Source organism: Varanus komodoensis, unplaced genomic scaffold (genome assembly GCF_004798865.1).
Source record: "Varanus komodoensis strain SLA01 unplaced genomic scaffold, ASM479886v1 scaffold23, whole genome shotgun sequence".
Taxonomy (NCBI): Eukaryota; Metazoa; Chordata; class Lepidosauria; order Squamata; family Varanidae; genus Varanus; species Varanus komodoensis.
Genome location: NW_025335627.1, coordinates 17910315 through 17922515, shown reverse-complemented (window position 1 = coordinate 17922515; position 12201 = coordinate 17910315). Strand labels below are relative to the sequence as shown.

Genomic DNA, 12201 nt, shown 5'->3' with positions numbered 1-12201 from the left:
ACATCCATTGCTGGAATGTGTGTAGTATTGCAAGAAACATTTAACACTATTAAGATAATAGTATGGGCAAAATCCTACGTGGTCCTTCCACCCTTTCTGATTCTTTGAATCCCAACCAATTCCATTGCACAAGTTACCCCTGCAGTTTGAGCAACAGCAGTTTGGTGCTTTAGTGCAACCCAAAAGGAGTAGAAGTGTTTATTTCTATAGGGAGTTAGGTTAGCGGAGTTCTCCCAAACAGCCTCTTTCCAAAAAATAAACATTTTCATTTATATGGGGGATTCCCAGAGAAAGTGTTAAAGCTCTCTTGCATAAGTGTTGGGTGCTGCTTGTATAACAGAACTGGTGAGACCCTCTGCTTGCAGATGAGGATGAACAGGGCAAAAAGGAATTGGTGTGACCATAATTACCCTGTTGAATTCTGTCCAGAGTTTCCATTTCTTGGTACAAATCAGTGCACGTGTCAGCTGTAGTTTAAAGTAGAATTTTTTATTCTTGTAAAAAGCTGCATAGTACAATAGTATGTATTCTAATTTCTTTGTTGTTCTAGAAGCACCTTCACTTTAGTAGTGGACATACATCTTCATGCATACAACACATCATAATGATTTTTTGGTAAAGCTTTAAGTTGAAATAGTTCAGTTCTGAGAAGCTGATAAGAATATATGCCCTAGTCTTCTTCCAATTATCTCTACAGTAAAACCTTGGATTGCGAGTAACTTGGTCAGTGAGTGTTTTGCAAGACAATCAAAAAGTTTTTCTAAAGTTTTTAACTTGATGAACGAGAGATGTCTTGCAGTACGAGTATTAAGCGTGCTTTGCCTGCTGAGTGTCACGTCACAACTGAGCACCAGTTCTTCTCTCTCTTGCTGCGGGTGAGTACAGCATCATCTACCCGCACCCCAAGCGCACCCGCAATCGAGCCTGCCTCCCCCCCCCAGCATGCCCACTTCAAATTTTTGTGATTAAAAAAAGAAAGTTACAGACCGGATTAACCTTATTTACATTGAACCTTATGGGGAAATTCACTTTGATATACAAGTGCTTTGGATTACAAGCATGTTTCTGGAGCGAATTATGCTCACAATCTGTCGTGCCTGACGGCTTGTCAGAGACGTCAACTCGCGAGAAAGAGTCAAACGTTCAAAATGAGGATCAGACATTAGAACAAGATGACCTGTACTTGGGGCCCAGCAGCCAAACAGCCCCTTCGTAGCCTGACTCTGGGACTGCTAAGCAAATAGCCTTTTCACGGCCTGATCATGAGGCTCCTGAATGGGAGGCTTCTCCTCATCCTGACTCCGAGGTACGTGAGCAAGTTACCCCCCCCCGCCCGCCTCCTTACTCTGAAACTGCTGGGCAGAGTCCAGGAGATACAGAACACGTGACATCTTTAGCCAACGCCAGTCTTAGAAGAAGTCTAAGACTATTGGAACAAGTGAGAAGACAGGACAGAAGTTCGTCCCGCCTACGAGCGGAAAGACGTGACAGGAAAAGCTAATCCCACGTGGGCTTCCCAGAGACTTCACAAAGGGGGAGCAACTGACCTATTAAGACCTTCTCATTAGAGCTTATCTGTTACATCGTAAATCTTGTAGAAAGTAGCAATAAAAGACTTTAGTTTTATAGCCAACTGCTGTGTGAGTTAATTGGGGACGTGAGTTACGACCTCATGACAGCTTGCTCCCCCCTTTGTCCACGCTCCAGCCCAAACAGGAACGTTGATTCTCATACAGCCAGGCGAAGATTTTTTTCCTTTCCTCTTTCTCCCTTTGGAGCATCACAATTATGGATCCAACAGCCCAGGTTCCACCAGAGGTCCAGAATCTGTGAGATGAAAATGCACTTCTGAAGAACAAATATACAGAAGTTACTCAATGGATAGACGCCTTGTGTGCTGAGATTGATAAACTTCAAGCCACTCAGCCAACGGCTGCGGAAACTCCTCCACAAATGCAACAGTTGAAATTGAGACGCTGCCCGGTTGAGCCTCCCCTGAAGTACGATGGGAGAAAAGAAGGATTTACAACTTTCAAAGCACAATGTGAGCTCTACATGCATCTTTGCCAAAACGACTTCCCTGATGAGAAGACCAAGGTAGGCTTCTTAATTAATCAACTCACCGGCACTGTGGCTCGTTGGGCGACAGCAAAACGGATAGCCCAGGACCCCATTTTGAATTACACCACTGCCTTCCTCGATGCCTTGGAAAAGTTCCTAGGCATGGCATCTTGCAAAGAAATGGCCATTTGTGAGATTAAACGCTTAATGGCAGGGAACAGGCTCTGCTACATATTATACAACCAAATTCCAACTCTTAATGAATGACTTGGGGTGGAATGAAGAAGCCCTAATGGTGCAGTACAGGAAGGGCCTGAGGGAGGAGATTCTGGATGATTTGGCTCGTGCTCCTATGCCAGAGATTTTGCAACAGTTAATGCTTGTGACCATACAGCTTGATGCATGGCTGACCGAGTGGGCACAAGAAAGGCAGAAGCGCCACCCTGGCCAGATGCCAGCCAAAGAAAAATGGTTCCTGCGCATAGAAGCCAGGCCCCGCCAATTCCCGCCTGATTACTACGTTGCCGAGGCAACGGCTCGGCCAGAGCCAGAGCCTGAGCCAATGCAGCTGGGAGCTGCCAGGCCTCACATTCCAAGAGGGGAAAGTGATTATCGCCGTCCGGCTGGACCATGTTTTGTTTGTGGACAGATAGGCCATTTGGCCAGATTTTGCTCTTTGAAAAAGCAGGTGGGAAACTCCCAGTCCCAGCGTCGTTAAACACCGCGACACTGGGACCTATTGAACGACTTCAAGGGTGCCTCTCCCCCACAAGATCTTCTCTGGCTCGACACCTACTGATTGATGCCACTCTACAGGCACACCCACATCCTGCGATACGAGCGACAGCACTGATTGATAGAGGTGCCACTGCTTCCTTTTTGGATGAGAAATTTGCTGAAAAACACTCCTTTCCTACTTCCTTGCTGCCAGCTCCGCTTCAAGTGGACTCAATCCAGAAGTGCCCCCTACAGGGAGGCCCTTCCTCCTGCCAGTCCTCCCCACTCACCCTACAGATTGGCAAGCACCACGAACAGACTGCTTTCTTGTTGGTAAAGGACTTACAATACCCTTGGAACTTGGCATGGACTGGTTAGTCAAACACAAACCCCAAATAGCATGGGACTCTGGCCAGATAACGAAACGAAACCTGATCCTGCTCCTATCCTCCAGCCAGAAATGATTGCCGCGACCACCACCTCCACCTTCGCCGGGCCCAACAGGCTGACCCTTTCATCCAAACCAAGAGGGAAGAAATGAGGACCAACACCCTACCTGCCACCTACTCCTTCGAGGACGATATCTTGCTCTACAACCAAGTCCCGTATGTACCATTGCCACTCAGAGAACGGGTACTGCAGCAATGCCACGATTCTCCATCTGCAGGACATTTTGGTGTGTAGAAAATGTTACATACACTTTCTGGAGACTTTTGGTGGCCTTGCCTGAGCTACTACATCAAATCTTACATTCTCTCCTGCCCCACATGCCAACAGCCCAAACGCCAACCTAGAAAACCCCCAGGTTTACTCCAACTGTTGGAATCCCCTCCTGGCCCCTGGCACACCGTTTCCCTTGACTTCATCACGGATTTACCCCCGTCGAGCGGATTCACCACCATATTGGTCATCACAGACTTATTCACCAAAATGGCTCACTTCATCCCCTGCACGGGGCTCCCTTCAGCCAAGAGCACCGCCTCTCTGTTTGTGCATCATATTTATAAAGCACATGGGTGGCCCCTTGCATTAATAACTGATCGGGGCAGTCAGTTCACCTCGCGGTTCTGGCGAGAACTTCTGTCCATACTCAGAGTTGACCTGCGCTTTTCTTTGGCTCATCACCTGCAAACTGACGGCCAAACAGAACGTCTAAACACAACTCTCGAGCAGTACCTTCGCTGTTATGTGAACTATCAACAAGATGATTGGCTCTCCTTTCTCCCGTTGGCAGAGTTTGCTTACAACAATTCCGTCCATGCCTCTACCCAACAAACGCCCTTCTATGCAAACCTGGGTTACCATCCTCGAGCATTTCCCTCCGCATTGCCGATGACTTCTGTCCCTGCCGCTGGGAATTTCCTGCATGACTTGGCTTCAGTACAATCCGTGCTCAAGCAACAACTGGATAGGGCCAAAGCAGCCTACAAAGAAGTTGCAGACCGACATAGACAGCCTGGAACTCCCCTCCACGTGGGTGACTGGGTCTGGCTGTCCACCGAATTTCTCCCCCTTTTGGTGCCTTCTCGCAAATTGGCCCACAAATGTGCAGGGCCTTTTCGAATTGTTTCTCAAACCCTGTAGCCTTTCGCTTGGCTTTACCTCCCTCTATGAAAATACACCCGGTTTTTCATTGGGCGCTGCTTTCCCCAGCCCCCCAATTGCACCCCCTCCGCTCTCAACTTCACTCGCCCCTGCCCATGTTGGTGGATGGAGAAGAAGAATTCAAAATTGAAGAGATCCTTGACTCTAGATTCCAGAGGGGGCACCTGCAGTATCTAGTGCACTGGAAGGGCTACCCCCCAGAAGACCACAGTTGGGAGCCCCTTGCCCACATTCATGCACCCATTCTCCTGAGACGGTTCCATGCTCGTTTCCCGCACAAACCAGGTGGCACACATCTCGGGCATCGCCGGGGGAGGGGAGGTTGTGGGGGGGGTAGTGTCATGCCAACTCACGAGAAAGAGTCAAACGTTCAAAATGAGGATCAGACATTAGAACAAGATGACCTGTACTTGGGGCCCAGCAGCCAAACAGCCCCTTCGTAGCCTGACTCTGGGACTGCTAAGCAAATAGCCCCTCCACACCCTGACTCTTTGCCTGCTGAACAAATAGCCTTGTCACGGCCTGATCATGAGGCTCCTGAACGGGAGGCTTCTCCTCATCCTGACTCTGAGGTATGTGAACAAGTTACCCCCGCCCGCCCGCCCGCCTCCTGACTCTGAAACTGCTGGGCAGAGTCCAGGAGATACAGAACACATGACATCTTTAGCCAACGCCAGTCTTAGAAGAAGTCTAAGATGATTGGAATAAGTGAGAAGACAGGACAGAGGTTCGTCCCACCTATGAGCGGAAAGACATGACAGGAAAAGCTAATCCCACGTGGGCTTCCCAGAGACTTCACAAAGGGGAGAGCAACTGACCTATTAAGACTTTCTCATTAGAGCTTATCTGTTACATCGTAAATCTTGTAGAAAGTAGCAATAAAAGACTAGTTTTATAGCCGACTGCTGTGTGAGTTAATTGGGGACGTGAGTTACGAACTCATGACGCAATCCAAGGTATTACTGTACAAACAACTGAATTTGACACTATAATAAAGCAGTTATTTCTCAGCCAGAAATAAATAATCCTTTTCAAACTGATGACAGGAAAGAAAAAGTTGTATCTTTCTTCTTACATGTCTTTGGTCACTTAAGAAAATTTATTTATTTATTTAATTTCAGCTGAAAGGCTCCCTGAAGTTAATTCTTCAGGTACTTTTGTGAAATAAATATAATAGAAATATATCAAGAAAATGTAATAATATTTATATTAATAATATCTAGTATAGAAGAAAAAGAACAGTGTGTCATCATTCACTTGATTTGAGAAAGCATGCAGGGCAGGGAAAAAGTTCATAGTCAAACAGATCAAAGAAGCCCATTAAGGTAGATGAGGAGAAAATGCTATAGCTTTACTGGCTCACAAGATACCTAAAAAATACTCAAAGGGAACAAAAAAGATTTTTATATGAAAAGGTGCAAAAGGTTGGAACAGCATTAGTAAGCAAAAATGAAGTTAAATCGTGGAGATAGGTGGAGGTAGGGAGGATAAAGGTAGAATTATGGAGGAAATTGTTCACCAAAATAATTATTTTTGCATTACAGCACAGTTTTTTGTTAATACTCTGATAACCATTCTGCCCTTTCTAAATTCTGTAATGAACAGATTTTACTCAGTGGCAGCCAATGACTATAGATGAGGTTATGGAGGAGATTACAGTAAGGGGACAGTGTCAAGTGCAGTTGTGCTGCCTCCTGAGCTATTAAAGATAAACTCTGAATGGTGGGTCCCTATTTTTTCTAGACTGTTTACATATATAAACTCATCACATGTGTTGCCTTTGTCCTGATCCTCCAGCGTATTGCTCCCAGTCATTGTGTAATTGTTAAAAAGGTAACAAACTGAATCCTGGTAACAAATTATAGGACAAGCCTGTTGAGTGTAGTTTCTGAGCCTTAATCTGAATATCTTCTGTATAGGATATTTGGAAACCTGGGACAAATCTTACAATAACATTGGTAAAGAAAGGGTAAGTTTTAGTAAAAAGCAAAGCAGAATATACCAGTGTTTTTGACTTTCACCATCTAAGAAAGCTGTACAAATAATCAAGGAAGCCTAAGCAAAACAAAACAAAACAAAATCTTCTGAGTTCATTTAAAAAAACTAAAGAAGGAAATTAACTATAGTGTTTGAGGAGGGACTAATTTTCCTGTGGAAATATTGAAGGTCAAAATTAGCATTTTAAATTATCCAGAAACAAATTTGTAACTAATGTATGTGATACAGGGCTTACAAACTATGAGCCCTCTATCTAGTTCCTGCTTGCATCCTGGCAACTATGTTTTGTACCAACTGGAGTTTCTGAACTGTCACCAAAGGCAACACCAAGTTGAGGGCATTACAATAGTCAAACCTAGATGTTCTTCATTGTGGTCTCCGAGCATCACACATTATGGGTGCTGCGCCTGCACAGTACCTGTTGCCAGGAAGATTTAAGAGCTTTAAGTGCCTGATCCTGCCTAATCTTGGAAGCTAAGCAGGGTCAGGCCTGGGCAGAAGTGGGATGGGTGACCTGAGTGTATGATTCTATGATTATTGCTGTTAACTGCCTAGAGAGCTTTGGCTATGGGCAGTATAAAAATGTAATAATAATAATAATAATAATAATAATAATAATGGTTTAATGCATGGATGACCACTCGAAGCAGCCTGCCTTAACCAGTTAACCAGCACATGAATAACATTGCATGTTTAGTTCTGGTATCTTCATTATTGCTTCATGTTGTAAAGTGATAAAATCTAACATTGTACATTCTGTTAATTCAGTCAGGTTTTTTGTCATTTAAAGACAAACATACAAACTTAGCAGATAGTCATATCTCTGCCTTTTTTAATTTTGGCAGGTGCAGCTTTCATGCAAAGGTGTTAGCAATTTTAACATTAGCATTCCTCAGAGGGTGGGGGAGAGAGAGTTTCAAGGTGGTTTTCTAGAACATCTGTAACCCATGCTGTTTTCTTAGTATGTTTTGTTAACCCACACGCAAGCTGCACAACCTTGTTGGGTTGTTCAGAGGAGTTTTACTTCAGTGTTGGCTGTGGAATCTGTTGGAAAGAGCTTCAGAGCCACTTAACAAAAGTATAAAAAAAACTCCTTCCTCATATCCCTCTCTATTACACTTTGAAATAACACAACTCAATTTACTCCTCCATTTCATTGCCTTCTTAGACAACAACACATTTTTCTTTTATGTGGTCTCTGTGTATCACACAAAACATAGAAACACAGAAGCAGAGTGAGTCAGAAGGGGGCTCCCACCATGTGCATGTCTAGCCTATCTTTGAACACCCTCACCGATGTGGCCTCAATCACTTCCCGTGGAAGTCCATTCCATACCCTTGGGGTCCTAACTCTCAGGAAGTACTTCCTGGCATCTCGATTGAACCTTGGTTCCCTGAGCTTTGCTCCGTTGGAGCGTGTCCTGCCTTCCTCTGTGGGGGAGAACAGGTCTCTACCCATGTGTGACACCCCCTCACATACCTGTGTGTTGCCAACAGATTGCCAACAGAAGTCTCCTCCAGGCTGAAGAGTCCCAGTTCCCTCAGTCTCACCTCATTTGGCAAACCAGCCACCAACCTTGTGGCCCTAAACTGCACTGACTCTAACCTGGCTATATCCTTCCTGTAATGAGAGGCCCAAAACTGAACACAATACTCCAGCTGCGGGCGCACAAGAGTCATATAGAGTGGTAGTAATACGTCTCTTGATCTAGAAGGCACACTTCTGGCTATGCAACCAAGGGTGGTGTTCGCCCTGTTAACCACAGCATCACACTGCTGACTCATGTTTAGCCTGCAGTCAACCAGCACCTGGTTCCCTTTCACAAGTGCTGCTCTCCATCCACTTGTCACCTAACCTGTATTTATGACACCTATTCCTATGCCCCAAGTGCAAGACCTTGCACTTACCCACATTGAACACCATCCTGTTGTCTCCTGCCCACTTCCATAGTCTGTCCAGATCCTTTTGGATCCGGAGTACCTGCTCCTCAGTTGTGGCCACTGCCCCAGTGTTAGTATTGTCTGCAATTTTGATCAGCAGACTGTTTACCCCTTCTTCCATGTCACTGATGAAGAGATTAAACAGGATTGGCCCCAGGACAGACCCCTGGGGGACCCTGCTTGTCACTGGCCGCCATCCCAATGATTCCCCACTAATGGTTACCCTCTGCTTTCAGTCAGTCAACCATGCCATAATCCATTGGACAGTGCTTTGGTGTATCCCAAAACGCCTCAGTTTCTCCACCAGGAGATCATGGGGCACTTTGTCAAAGGCCTTGCTGAAATCCAGTAAACCACATCCACTGCATCCCCTCCATCTAGCCACCTCAAAACCTTGTTGTAGAATTCCACAAGGTTTGTCTGGCAGGACTTGTTTTTGCAGAAACCATGTTGTGTGGCCACCAGCCTCCCTTCCCTATTTAGCATCACTAGATCTCTCACTATCATGAGCAAAATGGGCTCTGTCACTGTGTCTGTTATTGGGAAGTTTTTACAACTGAGAGTTTTGCAGGAACTCTTCCTCTCATCCTCAGTGCCAGTATATAGGAGAAGCTGTACTTGCTCCCTCAGTTCTTTGACCACCATCAATCTCTCCTTAAAATTCATAAAGTTTTTTCTTACAACATGTTACTATTTTCCTAGTGGCTTCTTACTATCTTCCCATATCTGACAAACTCTTTTCCTTGTGTTTTTCCTTACCTTGCTATTCTTTTTCATGTTTGCTTATGTATAAAATTCCCTTCATTTAGTCTTCATTGTTTTTGTCTCTTCCTCTGCATCTCTTTTCTAATACTCTCTTCCTAAAATCATTTCCTTCTTAACTGGGATGGCACTGAAGGAGTACTTCAGAAAAGTGTATCAGCTGTGGGAGGGCCAGCTAACAGTCCTTCCCTCCGCCTTTTCTGCTTAGAAGAGGGACATGTTGATTCCTGGCCTTGGTATCACTTTGGTTGGGTGCCATCTCTTATTTGAACCAGCGCACCTCAGATCAAATTGCCACAGAGTTTGCTCCTGCTCTCCTCTCTCTGACTGGACAGATGCTTAGAATGCACTGCCCACCTCCATACCATGGACACTATGTTCCATGGGGTATCCTCAAGACTGATACACCTTATATGGTCCTTAGTCCTTTAACAAATTTCTGCAAATCTCCTGAATCTTCCCTGAATCTTTTTCCTTTTAGGTTAACTTTACAGAAATCTTATTTGAAGGTTAAAAATACATTAAATGTTTTTAAATATTCCTGAAGGTGGTAAAAAGTTCTACCAAATAAATTTTTCTCATTGTACTCATTAGCAAAGTAAGCTACTGAAGTTGTGCTGTGAAGACCAATGTGACACATGCCAGGAGCTGGCAAGAAGATTAAGGGAGAAACAGTCTATGGCAAGCTGCAGAACTCCTGATCATCTTTTGAAAATAATCTGGATTATTTTCTGGCTGGTTTATCATGATATGTGAGCCAACCCATGGTATTAGTTTATTAATGAGAGTAAATGCAGCTTAGCCTTAGTTGGTGATGTTCAGTCAAGGAAATGGTAGATAAATTATTGTCTTGACAAGTGCCAAACAAAATATTATTTAGAAAAATTTTGCAAACTGTGAAGAGATTGCAATAAGCTGTGTGGAGCTGGAATAGTTATATCTGCATGAGTAAAATGATATCAGTTTTTTTTGGTAGACTACAGATTTCTTTATAGCTTTGCTATGAAGCATTTTTCCTAATTTTTATTTTATGTTTAGTGTCTACCATCCCAGAAAATTCTCAAAGTGCAGTATTGCAGAATACAAAGACTTTCTGCTCCGAGGGGGAGGTTCCTGTCTTTTCAACAGGCCAACAAAGGTACATTCTTTATGGTGGAATGAACTATTCTTTATCTTGTGGTAATGTGAGGAGGTGGTAGGCAGGAAACAATACTGAGTGGATAAAGGGCAGATAAGGAAATGTAGGGAGGGAGGAAAAAACTTTTCACTCTGCATGCCTCCATTCCTGCTCTGGCCACTAGCTAACTTTAAGGTGTGGCACACATTCTAATACATTTATTGCAAATGTGAGAACAGTAGAGAATTTAAAAATAAATCTCAACCAGTTAAAGTATTTTAATGTTTTTCTCTACTGTTGCATGTCTGGAGCTACTTAATTTAGAATATGATGGTGTGTGATGTATTGTTGCTTTTAGTATTTCAAATTTTGGTTTGGAAACATTGTGGATGGACTTTATTCATGCTTAGGGTGTGACCAATTGTAAATGTTTGGAGAGAAGAGGAAAACATATCCAGGACTGAAATGGCAGTTGTTCTGTTTCCCACTTCCCACCACTGCTCCACCTGATTGAACCTATCTGTTCAGTCAGCTTTCCAACTTGCACACAAGTTGAATACATCATTTGAAGGAAAGTTAATTGCCAAGGTGCAAATAAGTGTTTCCCTTCATGGATAACATGGGTTAAGCTAATCACATCACATCCTTGGCAATGTCTTTGGAAGGCAGCCTTTAATGTCGTAGTGCTTACTGCAGAAGCTAGACTGAATTAGCCAGTTACTTTAGGCATGTCAAAGAGTTTGAGCTCACAGAGGTTGATGGAAACCATAAGTAGAGAGGTTTTTATTTTTATTTTTTTACTTTCAATAGCAAAACTGTATCTCATACAGATTTTGAAAGTCCTTTCAGATTATAGCTCTACATACCTTGTTAAATAGATTTTCCAAAACAGCTTACAATAAAAACATTATGAACAAGTCTGCACAACATGGGAAATCACCCTACGATTGAGCTATGCAGTGTGGGTTGTTTGTACAATGACCATCAAGACACTTGATGGTTGATTGAGCTTACTGTGCATTGCTCTTTCCCTCCTTATCTATCCTGGTCCTCCGGCCAGTATCCTGGCCAGCAAAATCCATCTTGTCTCCTTGTCCTTGCTCCAGTTATGACACTATTGTTATAAATCACCCAGAAAGTTTTGGCTGTGGGGAAGGATGCTGATGCTGACGATGCTGATGCTGAAGAAGAAGAATTCAAACACCATATTTGTTTTTCTGGTACCCCATGCTGCTCCAGTGACAATTGCTCCACTGATAACCAAATTACACTTTAGAGCAACTGTCAAATGTTCACCTGTAAAAAAAAAAGAGAGAGAGCAAACCACTTTGTTGACAGAAATGTGTGCAAATGTCTTTATAATTACTTTGTTTTAAATTTCTAGTCTTTTGGAGTTGCACAACAGTGTGTTTGGGCTGTCAAAAATAATTTTGTTTTGCCTGGTCAGTTATAGATATCCAATAGTAACAGAATAATAAAGTAAGATATAGGTTAAATTACAGGGAGGAAGGCATTGCACTTGACAATTGTCAACTGTTTGCAGTTCAGCCTGTATACACAGTCTTCCCTTATTATTCTAGCTCAAGCAAAGGAACACATTATTTTTGAGATCTGTAAATGCACAATTTGCACAATTCCGAAGGGACAACAAAAATAAAGAGTAACTATTATGAAGACATTTTTAAAAGTAGCAGACCGGTGATAGTTGCACTGAACTACTGCTGTCATTGCCTGCAGCATGGGTTAGTTGACTAAGAGGTGAAACGTTTTTTGCCTGCTCTTGCCAGCTTCCTACACTCTTATGTAATAAGATTGATCTCCTACATTTGGTCAAAATTACAGTCTGCTTTGAGTTCAGCAGCCCCTAGCACAAGCCATTTGATGTTAGGGTGGCTTATTTACTTCCAAGCCATCCTGCAGGAAACTGTCTGGGTTTGGATGACACAACACCCAATTCACTGTGGCCAGCACCACCCCATGGAACATGATGCTAAACCTCT

The 12201-nt window shown here is 43.5% G+C and overlaps 1 protein-coding gene across 11 annotated transcripts in view; it reads left to right on the top strand.

The window, feature by feature from the left end:
- The window catches only part of ADAM23 (ADAM metallopeptidase domain 23), a 193302-nt gene that overhangs the window by 80170 nt on the left and 100931 nt on the right, over window positions 1-12201 (top strand). For all 11 annotated transcript variants that reach the window (XR_006414921.1, XM_044432108.1, XM_044432104.1 and 8 more), the window contains exon 15: window positions 10123-10222. Coding sequence is in view for 10 of the 11 variants with exons in the window: in XM_044432108.1 (XP_044288043.1) it covers window positions 10123-10222 (100 nt within the window). In the remaining variant the exon portion in view is untranslated. The remainder of the gene's footprint in view (window positions 1-10122; window positions 10223-12201) is intronic.